Below are 23,225 nucleotides of genomic sequence, written 5' to 3' on the forward strand. Positions count from 1 at the left end.
ACTATGATGTTCATGTGAAGCGAATTGAGCGCATCCAGAAGCGGTTCATGTGGCATCTCTCATATCAGACCGGGAAGGCCAGGAGTCTTCCGAAGTATGGGGAACGTTTGGCTCATTTCGGACTGCACAGCTTGCAAGATCGCAGACAACTCTTGGATCAGATACTTCTGCACAAGATCATAAACGGCGTGGTGGACTGTCCAAAGTTGTTGGAATCCATCAACCTAAATGCCCCTTTCAAGTTACCTCGACGCGCAAGATACGTACCCTTTTTAGTGCAGGGTTCCAAAAGCAACCTGGGTCATCATGCCACCATGAATAGGCTTCAGAGGCAATATAATAGGTGCAGTAAGGAGGGAGATATAGATATCTTTTCTGACTCGCTGGGGAAATTTAAGAAAAAAATACAACTCTCATTTGCACATGTGTCCGTTTAGCCAAGATCTGCCAGTTAAATTTGAGGTTTAAAATTGTTCAGAATGGAAATAAATTAAATTAAATTGAATATTGTGTCAAAATCAGCTGTACGTTTAAGTTTAATATTCTGTCAAAGTCCACTTTTGCATGCCGTGGCAGCCTGTAATTAAGATAGCACCTAGTCCTAAGACAAAATTATGTATGTAAACCCCTTTGCTTGAATTTGTGTCTGTCTTGTTGGTTGTCCTAATTAAATAAATAAATAAATAAATAAATAAATAAATAAATAAACAAATTATGGTTGCTGAGCTCATCTGGTTCATCATCGATTGCGCTAAAAATTTCAACTAAGACGCTATTGGACGACGCAACCAAAATCAGCTTTTTGACAAATCCGTATCCGCGGTACCGTTTTGACAACTAGTTCAAACGAAGCTGGAACGTGAACTGAATCTTAAGCGCAACTGGACCTTTACGTTATTAGCTTTTGCTAACAAAAAGTAACTTTTTTTCAAACGCGGGCAAATGCTTCACGTATCTTTTTTTTTTAAATTTATTTAACAACTTAAAGACAGTTACATTGAGACAATTACATTATAGATAGCTTTAAAAACCACTAGTGCTGCTGTGTTTTAGTAATTTTAGTTTAAAAAATTACATGTTCGGACTTTTATTGGAAAGTGCATAAATCTGTTGTTTCATCTTCATTAGCGCGTGAACTTTACCATGATACCGAATTGCACATCAGCTGGAATGAAAATGAAGTGCCAGTCGCATGCGACTGGAGATGAAACGCGAATGAATTGGAGACATTACACATTAGCGCAATCACAAGCAACAGTAAGTATAAAAGTCAAAGTTTCTGATTCAGCTTGGCTCCTTTAGGAGGGTCCCACATTCACATAACCCACTAAAGCCCGGTCTGTGAGCACGTAGAATTTTGTCCAATGACCCCAAGCTACCCATTCTTATCGCTCGCGCGTAATTAAATTGCTGGCCTGTCGCAACTGTGCAACGGGCGCTCGCAGTGAGTGTGCGAGCGCAACAGAAACAATTACGCGCGAGCGATAAGGATGGGTAGCTTGGGGTCATTGGACAAAATTCTACGTGCTCGTAGACCAGACGTTCCCACCAGCCAGCCAAGTGGGTAGGTATATAGGTTTATGCAAAGCATTTCCTGCCGTAAAAAATTAATGTTTTATGGTTTTAATGGCAGTCATGCTGGCGGTTAAAAATTTACTTATTGATTTATTAAAATAAATTGAGTGTAAGTAGAGTTATTTATTGTAACTAAGTTATTTATAAGTCACTGAACGAAAGTTGAGGCGAAACTGTCGAATACGTGTGAAATATTTGAATAAAAAATACAAACATCATCAACAAAAACATGTCAACATTCAACATTATTGTGGGTAATTTTGTTGAATGTTGAAATATTTTTGTTGATTGTGTCGGGCATACATAATACGCGCTGGAAACCCGAATTAACTCGCTACCTCACTCTTGATCACGAGACAAAAAGCACTCATTTCAACTATGCAAGACGTCGACACAGACAGCGTATACAGTTATAAATCTCTTTGCTTAAATTCATGGCCTCAACTCTTGTTGCACGACCGATTACCCGGAACGGTATTGTATGTTTTTGAAAATGATAGGTTACCAACTTGTGCTTTTTCCCATTTCCAATTATATTATTTTATTATTGGTAATACTGGATAAAAACAAGCGAGACAGCAATATTTTTTGTCTTTGTTTTTACATCTAAATAGCGACATCTATTGACGTATGTGTCAAACTTACTAAAAATGTTGCTATTTTCGAAAGTTTAATGATGAATATGTTGCCAGGAACAGAAATATTGTAAATAGATTTTTTTCTTCAAATTGAAAGAAATTTGAATTTGTTTGCATTGTAATGTTCATTAAGTTATTATTTATAAAGAATACAATCACATTTACGTAAATTTAACCACGAAAACATATTTTATACATAAAGATTATAGCGCCATCTAGTGCATACTGATGCCAAAATAAAGTTGTTCCGTCAAAAGAAACGGAAAAACACGAGTGTGCGTCGCCTCAGTAGTTATCAGCTGAATTATTCGGCTAAAATGCCCTGGCACGGGCATACGTAGTCGTCGGTCCGCCATTACGACGCAGCCGAGACACGTTCGTCGTATTTAGTTAAATATTTTGGTTTATAAATGAGTAATAACGCTCATGATCTAAGTAATCGACTTCTGAATGCGTTGGATAACAATTACAATGTAAGTTTGCGAGTTTTAAAGATCATAAAGCTGATAAGCGAAGCTGAGATATGAAAACGGTCCCCACGAGCCTGTGACACCCGATTCGATGTTGCGATTTGGCCACTTGGGAGGTTGGCTCTTCAGTTTCCTGGTGTCATGTGCCTCTAATTGGGCAAGTCGGTGCCCGTGCAAGTAAAAGTTTCTGGTTTAGTGCGAAGATACGCGTGGAAATGTGGTGTCGTGGTGGGTACGTGAGCTGTGCGGGCTGTGGGGCCACTGACGTCGCCAGCCGCCCGTCGTCCCTCCGTCCTTAGTGCCAAATGTTTTGCAATGTGAAAGTATGGAATTGTGCCACGCGTGACCTTTCCCGTAGATTTTCTCGGTGATATGAGACGGCGTCGGGGATCCAACGAAAATGCGTTTTTTGTACCTTTTGACCTTACGTGAGTACTTATATTAGCTGTTAGCCGCAGAGGAGACCTCGTGCGGGCAGATCGAGCTTGTATGGGATCTGACGGTTCCAGATTGGTGATATTTCAGTGGCACTAAAACCGTTTTTGGTTGTGCAACCTCAGGCCAATTCAGTTTTCGCAACAGTTAGCGAGTTCGTGCTATTTTTGAAGGCATTGGTATGTTGCTATGGTACTTTTTTTGAGCCCTACTTTTCCATTCCTGATATTGATACTTCATCTATTTGCAAAGCTTAACTAGATAACTTGGGTACTATTACTACAACAGAATAGTACAATCTAAACTATTCTATTGTATTTGCTGTTATTTTTCTTAAAATTAAGATTACAACATCTATTAGAATATTTGGAATTCCTTTTCAAAGAGGTTAGGACTTGAATTGGAGTATGTTCTTATTCCTTCAGAATTGTATGGTCATTTGGGATGTATTGAAAAAGACCACATGGTCAATGTGAACTTGCTACAGTATTATGCAAAGTAGATAAAAATTGCTGTAGTTTTAGCCATCTGTTCTTACAATTTTTTTTAAAGTTTTAGACTATTTCATTATCCTAGCACTCTAAGATATGTAAACTATGGTTGTCTTATGGGAATTAAGTTTTATAGGCTCACATAGAATAACCTGCTGGCAAAATACCTCATTGGCTACAATGTAGCTAGTTCGATACAGGTTTTAACCTAAGTTTTATTTGTCTACTTGTCTTATTTTAAAGGGCATTGAACTTGAACGGAATAGTATAATTTTTATCACCACCATTCACAGCTTTATGGTTACAAATTACCAAATATAAGTTGACTCAGGTGTTATAGAAAAATATCACAAATTACAGCTGCATTTTCATGTTATCGGAGTTAGAGATTATAATAGATAGAAAAATTATATGGAAACTAAAAAAGATTTTAATGCAAGAGGTTGATGTTAGGCCTGTTAGGGATAGTCTATGCGTTAGCCTTTTTAGAACTTGTTGCTTTTATGAATAGTTAAATTAAATTGAGTTATAAGCCCATTGAACTTAACTATATTGGATTTATTTACGTTCAAAAGAAAGGGATATTATGCCGTCATCTGTCCGTCCTACTACCTTCAATTAGGTTCCCTGCAAGTTAGTTTGTGTGGTTCTCTTACAGTATGTCTTCAACAGGGCCGGATCTGCCATATGGCATTGTTGTCTTCAGCCCTGGGCTGAAGACAACAATGCCATATGGCCCCGTGGGATCAAGGGCCCCCCAGCTAAGTCAAGTCAAAGCCAAAAATAGATGATAATGCGAAAGAGTATAGTAGGTGGGCCCTTAAACTCACAGTCCGGCCCTGGTCTTCAAGAAGGTTTTTTAGTGGTTTAAACTTAATTAGGACACACACTAAAAGATAGTTTTGCAAGAAAATGGTTATAAATACTACATTGGACATTACAATCCATTATTAGAAATATTATTTAAATGAATTCTTGTGTAAGGTGTTATCTAGCATGATTACTGCTCCTGTTCTTACACCCTATATTTTGTAGTGCAAAATAATACACATTATGAACAGAGAAGTAGTAACCAATTTGTGTGATGAATTACTGTCTTGCATTTATTTCCAACTAGCGGCCGCCCGCGACTTCGTACGCGTGGATCCCGTTTTAACCCCTTCATTTATCTTACGCGGTTTAGATTTTTTCGTACAAATGTTTTTTCCCACTAACTCCCGTTCCCGTGGGAATTTTGCAATATCCTTATGTAACTAAGCTTTAATTTTACTAAGGTACCTGCATGCCAAATTTCAAGCGTCTAACTTAAGCGGTTTAGATTTCTCATAAAAAGGATTTTCCCGCTAATTCCCGTCCCCGTGGGAATTTCGGGAATTCCTTGTTGTAACTAAGCTTTAAGTTTATTAAGGTACCTACATAGCAAATTTCAAGCGTCTAACTTAAGCGGTTTAGATTTTTCATACATAAGGATTTTCCCGCTTATTCCTGTTCCCGTGGGAATTCCTAAGTATACTATAACCTGCCCAGGAGTATGAAGAGTAATTGTACAAAGTTTCGTTAAAATCCGTCAAGTAGTTTTTGTTTCTATAAGGAACATACAGACGGACAGACAGACAAACAGACAAAATTTTTTCTGATTGCATTTTTGGCATCAGTATCGATCACTAATCACCCCCTGATAGTTATTTTGAAAATATATTTCATGTACAGAATTGACCTCTCTACAGATTTATTATGTATAGATATTTGATATTTTCTCTAGAATATTCTCATTCTATTTATAGCTATGAATGCATGTTCAAGCGTTTAAACTGCTGGGTCATTGACCAATTTTTTATAACGGATTATTGCCTTTATCTTAAATCATTTTGGCTACTCCTGTGCCTTCCCTTTTAGAGTAATTTAATAGTCGTTATTTAACCCTAAATTGTCCCTACTCCATTTGGTAACATTGACCCTTAAAATGCCCACCTGAAAGTGAATCACAATAGTAGGAAGTGTACTCTTATATTATTTTTACTCTTACAATGATTTCACTTCACTGAATTGATTGTGATCGTAAAAGTGTTGCAACCATAAAATGAATGAAAAATGCAAGTAGAATTTTGTTGGAAATTGTTTTTTGTTGATGTTTGGTATTGTAATATTACATTTCTACAGCACGGAGCTAGATTAACAACATAATTAGCTACTTGGTGTTATTTTAAGTTAACTATTGCGATTTTAGGCGCTAGTTCTTTTTCTGTTTTTCTTTACTATCTAGTATTTATTTATTAGGTATCTCTTTGCAAGTTACAAGTTCTTAAATTAATAGAGGTGGTATATTAGCAAATAAACTATGTATTTTTTTAGTAATTGTGATATTATCTTCTATCTTCTTCTATATAAATAAAAATGAATTGATGTTCATTAGTCTGATTAAAACTCGAGAACGGCTGGGCCGATTTAGCTGATTTTGGTTTTAAATGTTTGTCGTAGTCCAGGGTAGGTCTAAACGGTGAGCAAATAAGGAAAAATTGTGATGGCTTATTTATTGCCTTTAAGGCGGAACAGAGTTCGCCGGGTCAGCTAGTTTGTAATACAAACATATTATGTGTGTCTGTGTAATACAGATTATGATAATATTTTATTGATTTGAGCACATTGCTCTGTCTTACTCTTGCATTATATGAGCATGTGCTGTGACGATTCTTCTGCTACCATGCATCCTCTGTATTGTGAGCTGTCTATAACACCTATAGTAAATAGGTGCTTAGTTGTTTTTGCAGGGCATACAAGTGGCACTTAGCCTCATCGAGTAAATAGGTGCATATTTAAGTGTTATAATGTTACTAATTCCCTTATTTGGTACTCCTTTTATAGGGCATATTTTGTCTTTAATTAATTTAATTTTACCGAACTAATTTTGGATTAATTAATTTCAGGTTGTCGACATGCAGGCCGTCAATGAAATCATTTCCATTTTGGAGAAATTCAATATCACAAAAGAGTTGCTGGAGGTGAGTTAAATATCCTACTAATATTATAAAGGCGAAAGTTTGTATTAATGTCTAGATGTTGGTTAGGCCCAGAACAGACGGTGAACCGCAACTGCAACGAAACTGTAACTGCTAGTTACTTTTGAGTTGCATCTAAGTTTCTGCCATAGTGTCCGTTAAGAGACCACACAAGACACGACCAGTTTGAAACTATCAGTTTCAGTTTCATTCATCAGAATCATCACAAAGTTGCAGTTTCGTTGCAGTTGCGTTTCACCGTCTGTTATGGGTCTTACTCTTTCACGCAAAAACTACTGAACAGATTTTGATGAAACTTTACAGTATTATTGTTTATCACCCAGAATAACATAAGGCTATAATTTATGACGATCTGTGACAAACTAAATTTCACATGGGGTGAAGTCGCGGGCAAAAGCTAGTAAATAAATAATAACAAGCGCTTCCGTTACGATGTTAAACAGTTTTATTATTTTGTTAGTATCCCAATTTACATTATTGAACAGATATTATTTGGCTACTTATAGTTTAAGTGGTTAATAAAACATTTTTATTTTTTATATTGTAAATGTGAAAGTTTGAATGTTGAGTACTCAATCATGGAGAAACGAATTTAGATAATGTTTTTACTGTCATGCTAAACTGACTTGATTTTTTTGAGATTTAAGATTCCAGTAAAAGACATGACATGAGAATTATTTAATAACTTAAAATTACTCAATTTGTCTTTGGGTTCAATGCTAGTCACACACACTAGTGGACAAAAGCAAAAATTAAAGATAACTTTCTAGTTCACTTCTTCTTAACAAATATTTGCCAAACATATTAGGTTTGGTTTCCGATAATATTATTTTACTAGTAATAATATGATTCATTTTCTACATGCCTGCCTTTTGCTCTTGTGACTCGTAACTTATCAGCCTTTTGCAATAAAGAGAGGCTAGTTTATAGTGAAGTGATTTGGATACGATTTTTTTTATTACTCCTAGCAAAATAAACCCTCAAAGCCTCGTCATAAAGCCCATATTTCTTCAGCTCCTGTATTGTTTTCCCAAATTCTTCCAGACCACCAGACTCGGCAAGCATGTGAACGAGTTAAGACGGAAGACCACAGACCCGACGCTCGCGCGCCGCGCCAAGGTGTTGGTGAAGCGCTGGCGAGACCTTGTCATCCCAACCGTTGCTTCGCCGGGACACACTGGTAAGAAAGCCCCTATGACCGTCGCTGAGCCGGGACACACTGGTAAGCTACCTCCTATGACCGTCGCTGAGCCGGGACACACTGGTAAGAAACCCCCTATGACCGTCGCTGAGCCGGGACACACTGGTAAGAAACCCTCTATGACCGTCGCTGAGCCGGGACACACTGGTAAGAAACCCCCTATGACCGTCGCTTCGCCGGGACACACTGGTAAGAAACCCCCTATGACCGTCGCTTCGCCGGGACACACTGGTAAGTGACCTCCTATGACCGTCGTTTCGCCGGGACACACTGGTAAGCGACCTCCTATGACCGTCGCTTCGCCGGAACACCTGGTAAGCGACCTCCTATGACCGTCGCTTCGCCGGGACACACTGGTAAGCAACCCCCTATGACCGTCGCTTCGCCGGGACACACTGGTAAGAGACCTCCTATGACCGTCGCTTCGCCGGGACACACTGGTAAGCGACCTCCTATGACAATTTAACTTTCCCCCGGGACAAACTTGATCTTCATTGGTTGGGTTTTTATGGCGGTCAAGCTGTAGATTCTGGATACACAAGAGTTGCAGCGGTGGGAACGAGAGGTGGGAATAGTCCCGTGGTAAGCTTACATTTGTTGTCTTCACTGTAGCTACAAGTCAAGACTACTAGAAGCAAATGAAGGATTTGGCATACACTCGCCAAGCTGGCCAGACGTCTATCTTTCCCGAAGACTATAATTCGGGCCTTTTCAAGGCGAGAGTGAATAGGCTCTTATAGGGCAGATATGTACCATCCTAGACTACATCCCACTTAACATCAGGTGCGATTGTGGTCAAATAACTGCCTTGTTATCCATAAAAAAAGTATGAAGAGAGTTAAACGCCTCCTAAACATTACGAAAAGAGGTCTGCCCTCTTGCACCACCGTGCAAGAAAAATGACAAAACTTATAAAAATGTTAAAGGTGCCCTCAAATTAGAGGCAATATTAACACTGCTCCATCTAGTGCCCAAAAATGCAAACCTTCAAGGGTCATCAATGTTGCAAGTCGCTCAAAGTATGATTAAAATCACAAAATAATTTAATTTAAAATAGAAAAAACATCCATTGCGTAGACTTTTTGCGGCCTAATTTTATTGTACTAAAGCCTGGTCAATGAGCACGTAGAATCCCGTCCAATGACCCCGTAATTATGTTGTTACGCGCGTGCGATAGGGATGGGTAGCTAGGGTCATTGGACGGGATTCTACGTGCTCATGGACCAGGCTTTAGTAGCACCTTCTACCATAGTTATGCGTACTTTAATTCAACTTACGTCACTCCCTTCAGGTTCGAACCGGTCGTCGGCGGAGCGACAGATGCGCCGCCTTGGGGGCACACCGCTCACCTCGCCCGCGCTGTCCAGGGTGAGTGACGTCATCATCATCATCATTATTATAATAATTGGCTAAGATGGCGCTTGCGACTAACGACTGGTGGCGAAATTGTATTACCGTCATAAAGTCGTTGGCTTTGATTTGACTAATTACTTTTTAGAAATAAATAATTAGGGCAATAAATAAATGCAAGGCATTGCAACATTAAGTGACGACTTAATTCGTAGGGCTCGTGGTACGGGTCTGTTTATTAAGAAAAAGAACTTCTACCTTGAAACAAATAAAGAGATATTTTTTTCCACATTTCGCTCATGAAAATATGGGTGCTAAAGCATCCTACATGACAATATCTACACATTCTATAAAATATTTCTCTATTTATCTGCCTCTATAAACTTGTTTCATTTTCATCCTAGTTTAAAACATTTAAATAAACTGCCTCAACTTCTTAGTTCTACTTTCTTAAATTTTATCAATTTTTAAGTAGAAGGTCGTGAGTAAATAACTTTCAACGTATACATTGACATGTATTGTTTTGGCCCACAGGTGGTGAGCCCGGCAGTCAATAGTCCCCGACCGCCGTCGCGTCCGGGTAAGTCAATCTTCTATCGCCTGGGAGCCCTATGAAGGGGTTTGACGCAGACCGTCCCATTCGCATTTCGTCACGAATTAAAAAACGGTCCCATTCGCAAAATGGTCACATTCAGATAAACCATTTTTGAAAAAATAATTCAATTTTTAGTTTGAATAAGTGTGACCATTTTACGAATGGATCGGTCTGTGTCAAATCCCTACAAAGGTTTAAAAGATGGCGTAATTTACACCATATTATTATCTATCTACCGCCTCTGTGGTCTAGTGGTATGACCACCTGCTTCAGACGCAGAGGTCCCGGGTTCGATTCCCAGTGGGGGCAGATTTTTCTGTTCGGTTTGATTGGTGGTGGGGCTTGTTCTAAGTCCGCCTGGCTACCACCATCTTACCTAAGTCTGTCGCCATAACAACAATGTTAACAGCATTGTTGTATTCCGGCAGTTAGAGGTAAGATAGCCAGTTCCTCCGTGGTTGAGGATTCCGGGTGAAGCTCGCTTCCACCTTCGGCCTAATCGTCACTTACCATCAGGTGAGATACAGGCCAAGAGCTTCCTCGTTCATCATTTCAGCCATAGAGGCCTATGTTCAGCAGTGGAAGTCCCACTGCTGAACATAGGCCTCCCCTAATGCTTTCCATGTTGATCGATTGGTAGCGGCCTGCGTCCAGCGCTTCCCTGCTGCCTTTACGATGTCGTCGGTCCACCTTGTAGGTGGACGTCCCACGCTGCCTTTTCCGGTACGCGGCCTCCATTCCAGAACCTGCCCCATCGGCCGTCAGTTCTGCGTACTATGTGCCCTGCCCATTGCCACTTCAGCTTGCTAATCCGTCCTCGTTGTGGATGGAAAAAAAAGTAAGACGGCGCAATTTCACACCATATTTCTGTGCAGCATGGGGCGGCTACGAGTCGGACTCGCAGGACGTCATCCTGGTGGACGACGACCCGCCGCCCGCGCCTCTTCTGGCCCCGCCCACTTCACTCGCCCCGCCCACTACGCCGCACAAGCCGTTAACGCCACGTAAGTACTACTTACTAAGTAGATATTTTTATATTATAACTTACACATCGATGGGTGCCTGGAACAAAGCCGCAATCGACAAAACACAATTTTACAGGAGAAGAGATTTAGTGTCAATTTTGAATAATTCTAAACTACGAGGCGTATCAAAACGGTTTGTATATCAAACGATGCATTATTTTTTCTGGAGTAACATTGAATGTGCATAAGGTTATAGTGCTTAGAATATACTTTAAAAAAGGTAGAAATACATATTGCCGCTTCATACATTGAAAGTCGGTTCCGTAAGAGTCCATTGTGGTTTTATTCCGGTAAAAAGTGTGCAATTAATCAAACAGCAATAGTGTATTGCAGCCTCGGGCGCTGATCTGAAGGATACAGTAATAGCCGTTTGCTTGTAGAAGATTTAAATGAAAGTTTTAACATTGTATATGGCACGATTATTCCGGTCAACAAATTTTAAATGGTGAATGGGAATAACGATTCAATATCCATAGTGCTTTTGGTAAATCAGGCAGTTTCAAAGATAAAATTCTGAAAAAAATTCAAAAGGTGTATAGGGACCCGCAGTTTACTAAAATCACTTAATCGGAAAACTGCTGCTATGGCTATTGCGGCTTTGTTCCAGGCACCCATCGACATTGACACTGTACAGAGTATTCTGAAGCTGTGCTGCAGCATCTAACTTTAACCGTAACTATGATGATAACCGGTCTTTTTTTTAGTTTGACAGACTTGCAACCTAGCCTTAGGTTGTGTTGCACCGCCTTATGTACTTTAACAAACGTCAACTGTCCAACTCCATAGAAAGAACATTGGTTATCGTTACAGTAATGGTTGAGTTAGATGGTGCAACTTTGCCTAAGAGCGGTCTGGTATATTGGATTTGGATTCGACTGATTTACATAACATTCTAAAGGCACCGACGATCTGGTGAAGGTCGCTGGAAGAACCTGGATGCCCCCAGTGCAGGACCGGTCGTTGAGGAAATCCTTGTCCAGCAATGGACGTCATTTGACTGAAACGAACGAATGAATCAAAACAAATTCAAATCTAATTTATGAGATCGCTCTTACTAAAGCCCGGTCTGCGAGCATGTAGAATTTTGTCCAATGACCCCAAGCTACCCATCCTTATCCTCGCGTGTAATTATGTTGCTGTCGCGCTCGCACACTCACTGCGGGACACAGTTGAGACAGCAATATAATTACGCGCGAGCGATAAGGATGGGTAGCTTGGGGTCATTGGACAAAATTCTACATGCTCGCAGACCAGAATATTATAGAAAAAAACTTACTTAGTAGCTTGTTTAGTTTTGGTATAATCACAGTCTGCACGTTATCAAGATAATTTAATAGAGAAAACACCATCTCCATTAAACAGTGACTGTCTTTTTTAGCTGTAAAAAGGCCGACTTCTCCCGTGGGATTGCACGACGAGAAGAAAGCAAAACGGGACAAAAAACCTAAGAGAAGAAGGTATGTTACAAGCCAAGTTTACACTAGCAGAAGTAAATAGGACAAAGCTACTTAGTTAAAAAATATATTAGTAGCAGCTTGTATAAAAAGGTGATTAAATACGTAATGTAAAGTCACCGAATAACATGTCTATATTTTCTCCTCTACTGGCTTTATTTGTTAAGAAATGTGTAAACCTGGCTAAACTATTCCACACTCCTTCTGTGTACAACTTTTAAAGTTATAACATTTAACTTCTTACTCTTGAAATGAACTTGAACCTTTCGTTCTTTATTTTTCTAAGTCTGATAATAAAATTAATGTCGACTATCAAAGCACTATGACTTACTTGACTTGAAGCACTATGGTAATATTATATCTTTGGGCCCCGTTTCGAAAAGTCTACGATATCTTTAAAAGTGAAATCATCTGTAGACAATATAGGAATGCATTTTCTTCATCAATACCCGTTCAATATTTATTTATACACTTTTTTATATTATTATCACATCAAGTTTAGATTTTCACTTTTAGTTTATTAAAACTTTTTTTAAATGGATAATAAATAAGCTATTATGTCTAGATAAAATTTCAGCTACAGCTAAATAGTTTTGACAAATTATGTAACAACAAACTTTCTATGAAACACAAAATAAAGGTACTTTAATAACCACAATATCCAACTACCCGCAGGGGCCACAGCCGAGCGGGCTCCGGCACAGAAGCGCCGGGGGCCCCGCCTGCCCCCGCGCCGCCCAGCCCCGCCCCCGCTGCGTCTGCCCCGGGGGGGCCCTGGGGCGCGCGCAACGGGGCGTCCGAGCGTCGTCGCAACGGGTACAGACGAGACAAGCTCGACCCGTACGCGGCGCTCGTCAACAAGCTTCCGCCGGCTGGGGCTAAGAAGGTTAGTATTTTATTGAGTTTTTATTTCAATAAAGCCCCCGGGGGGCAACGGGGCGTCCGAGCGCCGCCGCAACGGGTACAGACGAGACAAGCTGGACCCGTACGCGGCGCTCGTCAACAAGCTGCCGCCGGCTGGGGCTAAGAAGGTTAGTGTTTTAATTGAGTTTTTATTTCAATAAAGCCCCGGGGGCCACTGGGACGCAACGGGGCGTCCGAGCGCCGCCGCAACGGGTACAGACGAGACAAGCTCGACCCGTACGCGGCGCTCGTCAACAAGCTGCCGCCGGCCGGGGCTAAGAAGGTTAGTGTTTTATTGAGTGTTTTTTAATAAAACCCCGGGGGCCACTGGAGCGTAACGGGGCCTCCGAGCGCCATCGCAACGGGTACAGGCGAGACAANGGTTTGTGAGTTTTGATTTTAATAAATTCGTCGATGAAAAATTTGCTATAAAAAATTGTTTAGGCGAAAATAAAAAAAATTGCGGATTCCATTTAGGATGGAAGAAAAAAATAATGTCTAAATAATGAAAAATAATTAAAATCTCTGGAACGACTTGTAGAAATGAAATAAAGTACAATACATGCGTATTTTAATGAGCAATCGAATCAGCTTTATCACAAGTTTACAAACCCTCTTAATTATAAAAAAATTTTTTTTTTTCATTTTTAGGAATTTTAAAAACGACCAACTTTCACAATTTTTTTCTCATAAACCAAGTAAAATGAGCACACGTGAGTTGAACTCTTGTAATTGAAACATAAGACGCTATCGACTCATGGCATTAACTTAATCATGTCCGATTTTGAGGGTTTCTAAAACACTGTGCGTCTCTTTCATGTAGGTATTTGTTTCTTTTCGTTTTATGTGTGGTGTACAATAGTGTTATTTATGTATCTTATTGTTATGTGTGGTATGAAGTGTTATTTTAAACATGTTTGCAGGTGAAAACAACTAAAGAGTTGTTAGAAGAGATCCAGTCGCGCGGCGCCTCAGCGCCCGCGCCCGCCGCGCCGCCCGAGTCCGTTGACAACGACGTCATGCTCGTGGAGCCGGCGCGTGAGTACCCTCGCAGTCAATATAGCCACAAGGTGGACCGACGACATCATAAAGGTAGCAGGAAGGCGCTGGACGCTGGACCAACCGGGCAACATGAAAATCATTGGGGGAGGCCTGTTTGTGTAATATGTAGTATTGAAACTAACTTTCTTGATTTTAATCCATTTAATTGGATTTAATTGGATCTGTATAGCCTGACCAGGAACATAAAAACCCTCGCCATGTTGCGGAAAACTAATGGTACTAATCATGATGATGATAAAAATTTGTACAGAAGAACGTTAGGTTTCGTAAATTGAAGTGTGTTCATAGACAATAGTGTTGTACCTTTTTCTGTGCGAAGTTTCGGCACTGAGAATTTAGTAATTGGCCTCAACAAGGCCTATGTTCAGCAGTGGACGTCCTATGGCTGAAATGATGATGATGATGATGATGATGACTTGTCATTTAAGCCAACGGTAGTCGGTAGTAAAGGGGCACCTGTGAGGTATCTTTTGGCTGCTATACTACTTAAGGCGAGACGTAGTTGTATTCAAGACGTGGCAGATATGCAGACTAGCTACTTTTTGGATTTCTATGAAATTAGTAATGCAGATCCAATCTCAACAAGCCTTGTTACACATTCGGTAACGGTTGGATCTGGCGTAACTTGACCTTAGTCTTGTAAAAGATTTTTGGGAAGTAACAATATTCAAATCCAATGAGGGCTATCGTTTTTATTCTTAACAGTTGGCACCCCTGGCGATTGACAGGACCTTACTCTACAGTGGCGCCATCTTGATGAGTGCAATTGCGATAGTCCTCCTACCACTTTAGCGCTCACCAGTTGGCGCCACTGTCTTCGCTACTAGCAAGTGACAGGACCTTACTCTACAGTGGCGCCAACTGGTGAGCGCTAAAACGATAGCCCTCATTGAAACAAAGACGTGTTGCGAACTTTTTGACTACTTTGGGTGTCACTAACTATTTGACGCTGACTGTACCTTGTATTCATAGCCACGGTGTTAGTTATACATCATTTCGGCCCTTGAGAGTCATAGCCAAGGAGTTACATATCATTACAGCCAATAACAATCCACTGGTGGACGTAAGTCTTCGCCCACATAATGTCACTCAGTTGGATGTAGAAAGGAATGTCATTGAGCAAGATCTCAAGGCTTTTCCACAGGCAACTGTTTTCTTGTATTCATCATATTGAGCAAAGGAGCCAACTTTGCTGAGACGTGGTCTCATTGTGATGTCATCATAATTTAGCTTAAAGATTGAACATTTATGTTGTATTTATGGAGAAAATAAATATGTTTTTGGATCTATGACCCAGGATTTGGATTTATTAACTATTTTCCAAATAGCCTAACGAATTTTGGACGAGGCTTCTTCAGCAGTTTAAAGAGTAAACTCACTATTGTGTGGTGTATGAAAGAGAACCTAATAATGATGATCTGACCATTTTGAACATTATAAACCACCACCAAAACCCCAACTTTCTATTCCAGCCTGCCCCATCAAGGCGGACTCCCCTCTCCGCAACGGGGGCTCCCCCTCCCCGCCCGGCTCCCCCTTCGTCCCGCTCGAAGACGAGCGAGAATACAGCGAGTGCACGTGCGGCGAGGAGCCGTCGCCGCGCTGTCCCGCCGCCGCCGCCGCGCGAGTGAGGCCGCACCACGTGACGGCGCTACACCACGCCTACCTGCCTGGGGTCAACGGCACCAGGTCAGTGTTCGACCTTGAGTGTACTTCTAGTGTCACTAGAAAGGGTACAAGTATAGCGAGTGCACGTGCGGCGAAGAAGCGTCGCGCGCGAGTGAGGCCGCACCACGTGACGGCGCTACACCACGCCTACCTGCCTGGGGTCAATGGCACCAGGTCAGTTTCTTTACCACACCTTGTGGATGTAGGGTAGTTAGACTAGAAAGAGTGCGAGTATAGTGAGTACTCAGGCCGCCGCCGCCGCGCGAGTGAGGCCGCATCATGTGACGGCGCTACACCACGCCTACCTGCCTGGGGTCAATGGCACCAGGTCAGTGTTCTTCTAAAGCCCGGTCTCTGAGCACGTAGAATTTTGTCCAATGACCCCAGGCTACCCATCCTTATAGCTCGCGTGTAATTATGTCGCTGTCGCGCTCGCACACTCACTGCGGGCGCCCGTCGCACAGTCGCGACAGCAATATAATTACGCGCGAGCGATAAGGATGGGTAGCTTGGGGTCATTGGACAAAATTCTACGTGCTCGGTGACCAGACTATACCTTCTTATAGATGTATGGTAGTTAAGTTATATACTAGAAGGAGCGAGAGTAGTGAACCAGTGAAGAGGCGTCGCTGCATGATGCCTTAGTGCTCGGTTAGTGTTCTTGTCCTGCGATATTCTTGTTTGTGGGTAGACTCCTTATCGATAAGAGGGGGGGAGGGCTGTTCTTCAGTCTTGGGTAGTTTGAGTAGTAACAGCGAGAATACAGCGAGTGCACGTGCGGCGAGGAGTCGTCGCCGTGCTGTCCCACCGCCGCCGCCGCGCGAGTGAGGCCGCACCACGTGACGGCGCTACACCACGCCTACCTGCCTGGGGTCAATGGCACCAGGTCAGTTTCTTTGTTACGCTCTTCGGTTTTGTTAGAGCGAGAGATAACACATTTGCGATGAAGAGGCGTCGATACATATCTGGCGCGGCACGATAAATGCCCTATCCTGTAAGTGTTATTTTGTTACGACTTTCTTGCGTTTTTCTTGCCTGAGAGTAGACTTCCTGTTGATAAGAGCAGCGGGAGGTGCTGTTCTTCAGTCTTGGCTAGACCGTCTTTTGGTGTAGATTAGGGCCTAATAAGATCAAGAGTATAGCGAGTGCACGTGCGGCGAGGAGGCGTCGCCGCGCGAGTGAGGCCGCACCACGTGACGGCGCTACACCACGCCTACCTGCCTGGGGTCAATGGCACCAGGTCAGTGTTCTTCTAAAGCCTGGTCCGTGAGCACGTAGAATCCCGTCCAATGACCCCAGGCTACCCATCCTTATAGTTCGCGTGTAATTATGTTGCTATCGCGCTCGCACACTCACTGCGGGCGCCCGTCGCACAGTCGCGACAGCAATATAATTACGCGCGAGCGATAAGGATGGGTAGCTTGGGGTCATTGGACAAAATTCTACGTGCTCGGCGACCAGACTATACCTTCAGTATACTTCTTGTGTAACTGGAAAGAGTACAAGTATAGCGAGAGTGAGGCCACACCACGTGACGGCGCTACACCACGCCTACCTGCCTGGGGTCAATGGCACCAGGTCAGTTTCTTTGCCACATCTTGTGGATGTAGGGTAGTTAAGTTATAGACTAGAAGGAGCGACAGTATTGAACCAATGAAGAGGTGTCGCTGCATGATGCTTTAGTGCTCGGTTAGTGTTCTTTTCCTGCGATTTTCTTGTTTGTGGGTAGACTCCTTATCGATAAGAGGGGGGGAGGGCTGTTCTTCAGTCTTGGGTAGTTTGAGTAGTAACAGCGAGAATACAGCGAGTGCACGTGCGGCGAGGAGTCGTCGCCGTGCTGTCCCACCGCCGCCGCCGCGCGAGTGAGGCCGCACCACGTGACGGCGCTACACCACGCCTACCTGCCTGGGGTCAATGGCACCAGGTCAGTTCTAGCGTAGGGTAGTTTGAGTAGTAACAGCGAGAATACAGCGAGTGCACGTGCGGCGAGGAGCCGTCGCCGCGCTGTCCCGCCGCCGCCGCCGCGCGAGTGAGGCCGCACCACGTGACGGCGCTACACCACGCCTACCTGCCTGGGGTCAATGGCACCAGGTCAGTTCTAGCGTAGGGTAGTTTGAGTAGTAACAGCGAGAATACAGCGAGTGCACGTGCGGCAAAGAGGCGTCGCCGCGCGAGTGAGGCCGCACCACGTGACGGCGCTACACCACGCCTACCTGCCTGGGGTCAATGGCACCAGGTCAGTTCTAGCGTAGGGTAGTTTGAGTAGTAACAGCGAGAATACAGCGAGTGCACGTGCGGCAAAGAGGCGTCGCCGCGCGAGTGAGGCCGCACCACGTGACGGCGCTACACCACGCCTACCTGCCTGGGGTCAATGGCACCAGGTCAGTTTTCTTCTAAAGCCCGGTCTCTGAGCACGTAGAATTTTGTCCAATGACCCCAGGCTACCCATCCTTATAGCTCGCGTGTAATTATGTTGCTGTTGCGCTCGCACACTCACTGCGGGCGCCCGTCGCACAGTCGCGACAGCAATATAATTACGCGCGAGCGATAAGGATGGGTAGCTTGGGGTCATTGGACAAAATTCTACGTGCTCGGCGACCAGACTATACCTTCTTATAGATGTATGGTAGTTAAGTTATATACTAGAAGGAGCGAGAGTAGTGAACCAGTGAAGAGGCGTCGCTGCATGATGCCTTAGTGCTCGGTTAGTGTTCTTGTCCTGCGATTTTCTTGTTTATGGGTAGACTCCTTAACAATAAGAGGCGGGGTTATTGTTTAGTCTTGGGTAGAATGTGGGTCTAGTAAGAGCGAGAAAACAGCGAGTGCACGTGCGGCGAGGAGCCGTCGCCGCGCTGTCCCGCCGCCGCCGCCGCGCGAGTGAGGCCGCACCACGTGACGGCGCTACACCACGCCTACCTGCCTGGGGTCAATGGCACCAGGTCAGTTCTAGCGTAGGGTAGTTTGAGTAGTAACAGCGAGAATACAGCGAGTGCACGTGCGGCAAAGAGGCGTCGCCGCGCGAGTGAGGCCGCACCACGTGACGGCGCTACACCACGCCTACCTGCCTGGGGTCAATGGCACCAGGTCAGTTCTAGCGTAGGGTAGTTTGAGTAGTAACAGCGAGAATACAGCGAGTGCACGTGCGGCAAAGAGGCGTCGCCGCGCGAGTGAGGCCGCACCACGTGACGGCGCTACACCACGCCTACCTGCCTGGGGTCAATGGCACCAGGTCAGTGTTCTTCTAAAGCCCGGTCTCTGAGCACGTAGAATTTTGTCCAATGACCCCAGGCTACCCATCCTTATAGCTCGCGTGTAATTATGTTGCTGTTGCGCTCGCACACTCACTGCGGGCGCCCGTCGCACAGTCGCGACAGCAATATAATTACGCGCGAGCGATAAGGATGGGTAGCTTGGGGTCATTGGACAAAATTCTACGTGCTCGGCGACCAGACTATACCTTCTTATAGATGTATGGTAGTTAAGTTATATACTAGAAGGAGCGAGAGTAGTGAACCAGTGAAGAGGCGTCGCTGCATGATGCCTTAGTGCTCGGTTAGTGTTCTTGTCCTGCGATTTTCTTGTTTATGGGTAGACTCCTTAACAATAAGAGGCGGGGTTATTGTTTAGTCTTGGGTAGAATGTGGGTCTAGTAAGAGCGAGAAAACAGCGAGTGCACGTGCGGCGAGGAGCCGTCGCCGCGCTGTCCCGCCGCCGCCGCCGCGCGAGTGAGGCCGCACCACGTGACGGCGCTACACCACGCCTACCTGCCTGGGGTCAACGGCACCAGGTCAGTGTTCTTCGACCTTGAGTGTACTTCTTGTGTTACTAGAAGATACAAGTATAGCGAGTGCACGTGCGGCGAAGAAGCGTCGCGCGCGAGTAAGGCCGCATCATGTGACGGCGCTACACCACGCCTACCTGCCTGGGGTCAATGGCACCAGGTCAGTGTTCTTCTTGAGGATACTTCTTGTGTAACTGGAAAGGGTAGAAGTATAGCGAGTGCACGTGCCGCCATACTTGTACCCTTTCCGTACAAGTATGGCGACGGCACGTGCGGCGAGGTGGCGTCGCCTCGCGAGTGAGGCCGCACCACGTGACGGCGCTACACCACGCCTACCTGCCTGGGGTCAATGGCACTAGGTCAGTTTCATTGTTACGCTCTTCGGTTTTGTTAGAGAGAGAGAGAACACATTTGCGATGAAGAGGCGTCGATACATAACTTGCGCGGCACGATAAATGCTCTGCCTTGTAAGTGTTCTTTGGCTACGACTTTCTTGTTTTATATGCCTAAAGGTAGACTTCCTGTCGATGAGAGCGGGAGGGGCTGTTCTGCAGTCTTGGCTAGACCTTTTGGTGTAGAGTAGGGCCTTATAAAAGCGAGTATACAGCGAGTGCACGTGCGACGAGGAGCCGTCGCCGCGCTTTCCCAGGCAACAGGTCAGCGTTCTCAGGCTGTAGGCGTGTGACGCCTACCCTGGTTTGGGCTCCGCACTAAACGAGCCGAATGCCGAGCAGGGAACGCAGAAATGCTTGAAGCAAACGCGTGTAGTGATGTCCCGCGTTCCCGAGTTCCGACTCATATAGCTCACCGAGAACAGCGTAAGGTTTTTAGTGGGTATCCCCTGCCATTTTGACATGGAGAATCCAACATAACCCATTAGCTGCCTCCGCGGCTGCCGGGTATACAAATTAATGTATTTTTCTGACGACAAAAAAAACGTTAGTTGGAATAGTACGCAAAGTGGCCCACACAGTGCAAAAAAAGCCCAGTTAAACTAAAGTACAATGAACTACACCTAATCTTAACTATGACTGTGTCTTCTGTGTACAATTATTGTTTTGTGTATTCCAGGGCTCCGCTGTACCCGCACAAGTTCGCGGTGCGCGCGGCGGCGCGGGCGGACGACCCGTCGCTGTTCGCGTCCGTCGTCCCGCTGTACAACTACTCCGACTACGCCGACGACTACTGCGCTAAGAACATGTACAAGGTCGGTACAGTTTTTACCTTTTATTAAAGTACTACTTGTTGTATGCTCAAGTGAAAGAACGTAGCCGATCTGGAGTGAAATGTTGACCAAGATTTGAAACTTAAAAATATCAAAAATTAAAATTTAACAAAGGTGACTCGATGATGATTGACTGAAAAGACTCCATTTTTAAACCCTACATGCGTCTCGAAACAAAAAATGGCAAGTACCATTGGAAAGAAGCGCCAGAAGCGTTTCTTAATAAATCTATTCCCATTTTTCATTTGAAAACGTAAGTATTTAGTCCAGTGCCACGTAGGTATATGTATAACCACCAGTTATGTTATCGAAAATAAAATACCTCCTTTTTGGATACAGTATACGATAGGGTAGGGTGACTATCCTATACGTGTCATGTAACAAATTGACTATGTTCCTCTTAAACCTTTTAACAGTGATAGCAAGTAAACATTTTTCATTACCTTTTGGACCTCAAGACGCGCCAAGAGCTTCAAATACCTTTTAAACTAATATTCCCTTGACTTACGACCTTATCAATAACAACATCTACATCGACGACATCACATCACCAGGTGCCGATCTGCGAGAGCATACCAATGTGTACGTTTGCGCCGCCGCCGCTGTCGCCGCCGCCGCCGCCGTCGCCGCCGCCGCCGCGGCCCTACCCGCTCGACCCCGACCCCGATGCCCCGGGGAAAGGGGAGGGGGAGGAGATGGACGTCGACCGCAGTCCGGAGAAGTGCCTTCTTGTAAGTTGAAAGTGTTATGTTTTTTCGGTGATAAATTTTTAGCTGCTATTGCTAGCTTTATGTCATAACTTTGTAGAAATTGACACTTATAAGTGACACTGTTTGTTTGCTCCTGTATTTTTTTTCCACTGTTCACCGTGTCTCTTTAAATACTCAACATTGGCGAAACCTATGTGCATTAAGCAGTATAAAAATAATATCTGAGATCGCATCTTGTTTGCAATAATTTCATTGAAATTCCTGATAAGGTGTTGTATAGTTTTACTCATTTGAAACACCGCTAGACGTGACCAGTTGAGGCATACTTCCAGTAAGATACTGTCATGAACACCAATGAAAATGAATTTACTAAATTTTGACCAATATTTGGCGCTTAATTATTTATTTCATTTGGCGCTTATGAATTGAAGGGGTGAGTGGACAAAGGTGTTATCTGACAAAACTGAAGAATCGACTTTTTTGCATGAACATAGGTTTTAAGTGATGAGAAAATCGACTAATGAGCTCAAAACACGCAATTTTGTTACGTGTCAAACCTTAACAAAGGTGTTATCTGACTAGCATTCATACATTTCAGGATTCAAATGTGGTATGAGCAGATTAACATTTTCAAACACTCATAACTCATTTTGTTAGCCCCTTCAATTGTCACTTTCGCCAGGTAGGCAAACCATATTATACCCATCAACTGCCTGTTGTAGTGTATCGCGCTCCTAAACCTTCATTCTGTTCACAGGAGGAGACCTCGCCAATAAAGTACGAGTCGATCAAGATCGAGCCGGAAGCGGTGGGCGCTCCGCCCTTAGAGCCGAGCGAGCGGCTGAAGGCCCCTCTGCTGGCCCCCGACGAGGCCCCCGCGGCCCCCGACCCCCCGGCCTGCCCCCCGCCAGCCAACCAGCCCCCCGCACACAGAACCGTCGAGAAGACGAAAGAAGAGCCCGAGTTAGACGGTCGCGCGTTGTACGACCAGTGTCGCCGCGCGATCGATTCAATACCCTACGATTACGCGCAGTTAAGAACAGCTCCGGAGATAACGCTGCCTGTAGGAGTGGACAATGAGGAGGAGGCCCAGGCGATGGTGGATAATGAATTGGAAGCGGAGAGGGAGGATGAAAGGGACGAATTGGGGAGGCCGGTGCGCCCGCGACGCTTCGCCGAGTGGCACGAGTGTGCTCGACTGGGGGGCCTGGTGGCGCTGCCTTATGTCGTCATCGACTGACGGCCCGGCCCCGCCCTACGTCATCGACTGACGGCCCGGCCCCGCCCTACGTCGTCGACTGACGGCCCGGCCCCGCCCTACGTCATCGACTGACGGCCCGGCCCCGCCCTACGTCATCGACTGACGACCCGGCCCCGCCCTACGTCATCGACTGACGACCCGGCCCCGCCCTACGTCATCGACTGAGGCCGGCCCCGCCCCGCCCATGTGATTTGCTCAATGTGATGTGATTAAGTTAGCCGTAAGCCCCGAAGTGATTATTGTGATTGTTCGTTTGCAGTTCTTGGTTTTTGTTTTGTGACGTTACCGGAATTCGATGAGCTTGAAATACAAGGTTATAGTTAGAATGTATGAATATACGCGTAAAGAGTTAAAGTATTATATT

The 23,225-nt window shown here is 44.4% G+C and overlaps 2 protein-coding genes across 6 annotated transcripts; both read left to right on the top strand.

Moving 5' to 3' along the window:
* Positions 1–2,499: 2,499 nt before the first annotated feature.
* Positions 2,500–14,162, top strand: LOC114365305 (lysine-rich arabinogalactan protein 19-like). Of its 5 annotated transcripts, none has more exons than XM_028321830.1 (9): positions 2,500–2,686; positions 6,534–6,608; positions 7,671–7,806; positions 9,119–9,195; positions 9,712–9,757; positions 10,648–10,776; positions 12,176–12,254; positions 12,927–13,282; positions 14,078–14,162. In XM_028321830.1, exons 1-8 carry the CDS (start codon positions 2,624–2,626, stop codon positions 13,276–13,278), a joined length of 957 nt encoding a protein of 318 aa, XP_028177631.1. In that variant the 5' UTR covers positions 2,500–2,623; the 3' UTR covers positions 13,279–13,282; positions 14,078–14,162. The 5 variants fall into 5 exon arrangements, with proteins under 5 accessions (XP_028177631.1, XP_028177633.1, XP_028177632.1 ...); XM_028321832.1 differs by lacking the exon at positions 2,500–2,686 and adding an exon at positions 2,734–2,915; XM_028321831.1 differs by lacking the exon at positions 2,500–2,686 and adding an exon at positions 2,930–3,111.
* LOC114365315 (vegetative cell wall protein gp1-like) lies at positions 13,999–23,195 on the top strand. Its single transcript, XM_028321846.1, has 7 exons — positions 13,999–14,007; positions 14,078–14,192; positions 15,689–15,848; positions 16,002–16,058; positions 20,737–20,872; positions 21,445–21,621; positions 22,358–23,195. The coding sequence occupies exons 1-7, from the start codon at positions 13,999–14,001 to the stop codon at positions 22,838–22,840; spliced, it is 1,137 nt and encodes a 378-aa protein (XP_028177647.1). The 3' UTR covers positions 22,841–23,195.
* The last annotated feature ends 30 nt before the right edge of the window (positions 23,196–23,225 follow it).

Source organism: Ostrinia furnacalis, unplaced genomic scaffold (assembly GCF_004193835.3).
Source record: "Ostrinia furnacalis isolate ACB-3 unplaced genomic scaffold, ASM419383v2 OfSCF7582, whole genome shotgun sequence".
NCBI classification, from domain to species: Eukaryota; Metazoa; Arthropoda; class Insecta; order Lepidoptera; family Crambidae; genus Ostrinia; species Ostrinia furnacalis.

Coding starts and splice junctions, on each gene's coding strand:
- LOC114365305 (XM_028321830.1), top strand. CDS start 2,624: ATGAGTAATAACGCTCATGATCTAAGTAATCGACTTCTGAATGCGTTG. Junction 9,758..10,647: donor CCGACCGCCGTCGCGTCCGG/GTAAGTCAATCT, acceptor ATTTCTGTGCAG/CATGGGGCGGCTACGAGTCG. Junction 10,777..12,175: donor GCACAAGCCGTTAACGCCAC/GTAAGTACTACT, acceptor TGTCTTTTTTAG/CTGTAAAAAGGCCGACTTCT.
- LOC114365315 (XM_028321846.1), top strand. Junction 14,193..15,688: donor CATGCTCGTGGAGCCGGCGC/GTGAGTACCCTC, acceptor TTTCTATTCCAG/CCTGCCCCATCAAGGCGGAC. Junction 16,059..20,736: donor CCTGGGGTCAATGGCACCAG/GTCAGTTTCTTT, acceptor TGTGTATTCCAG/GGCTCCGCTGTACCCGCACA.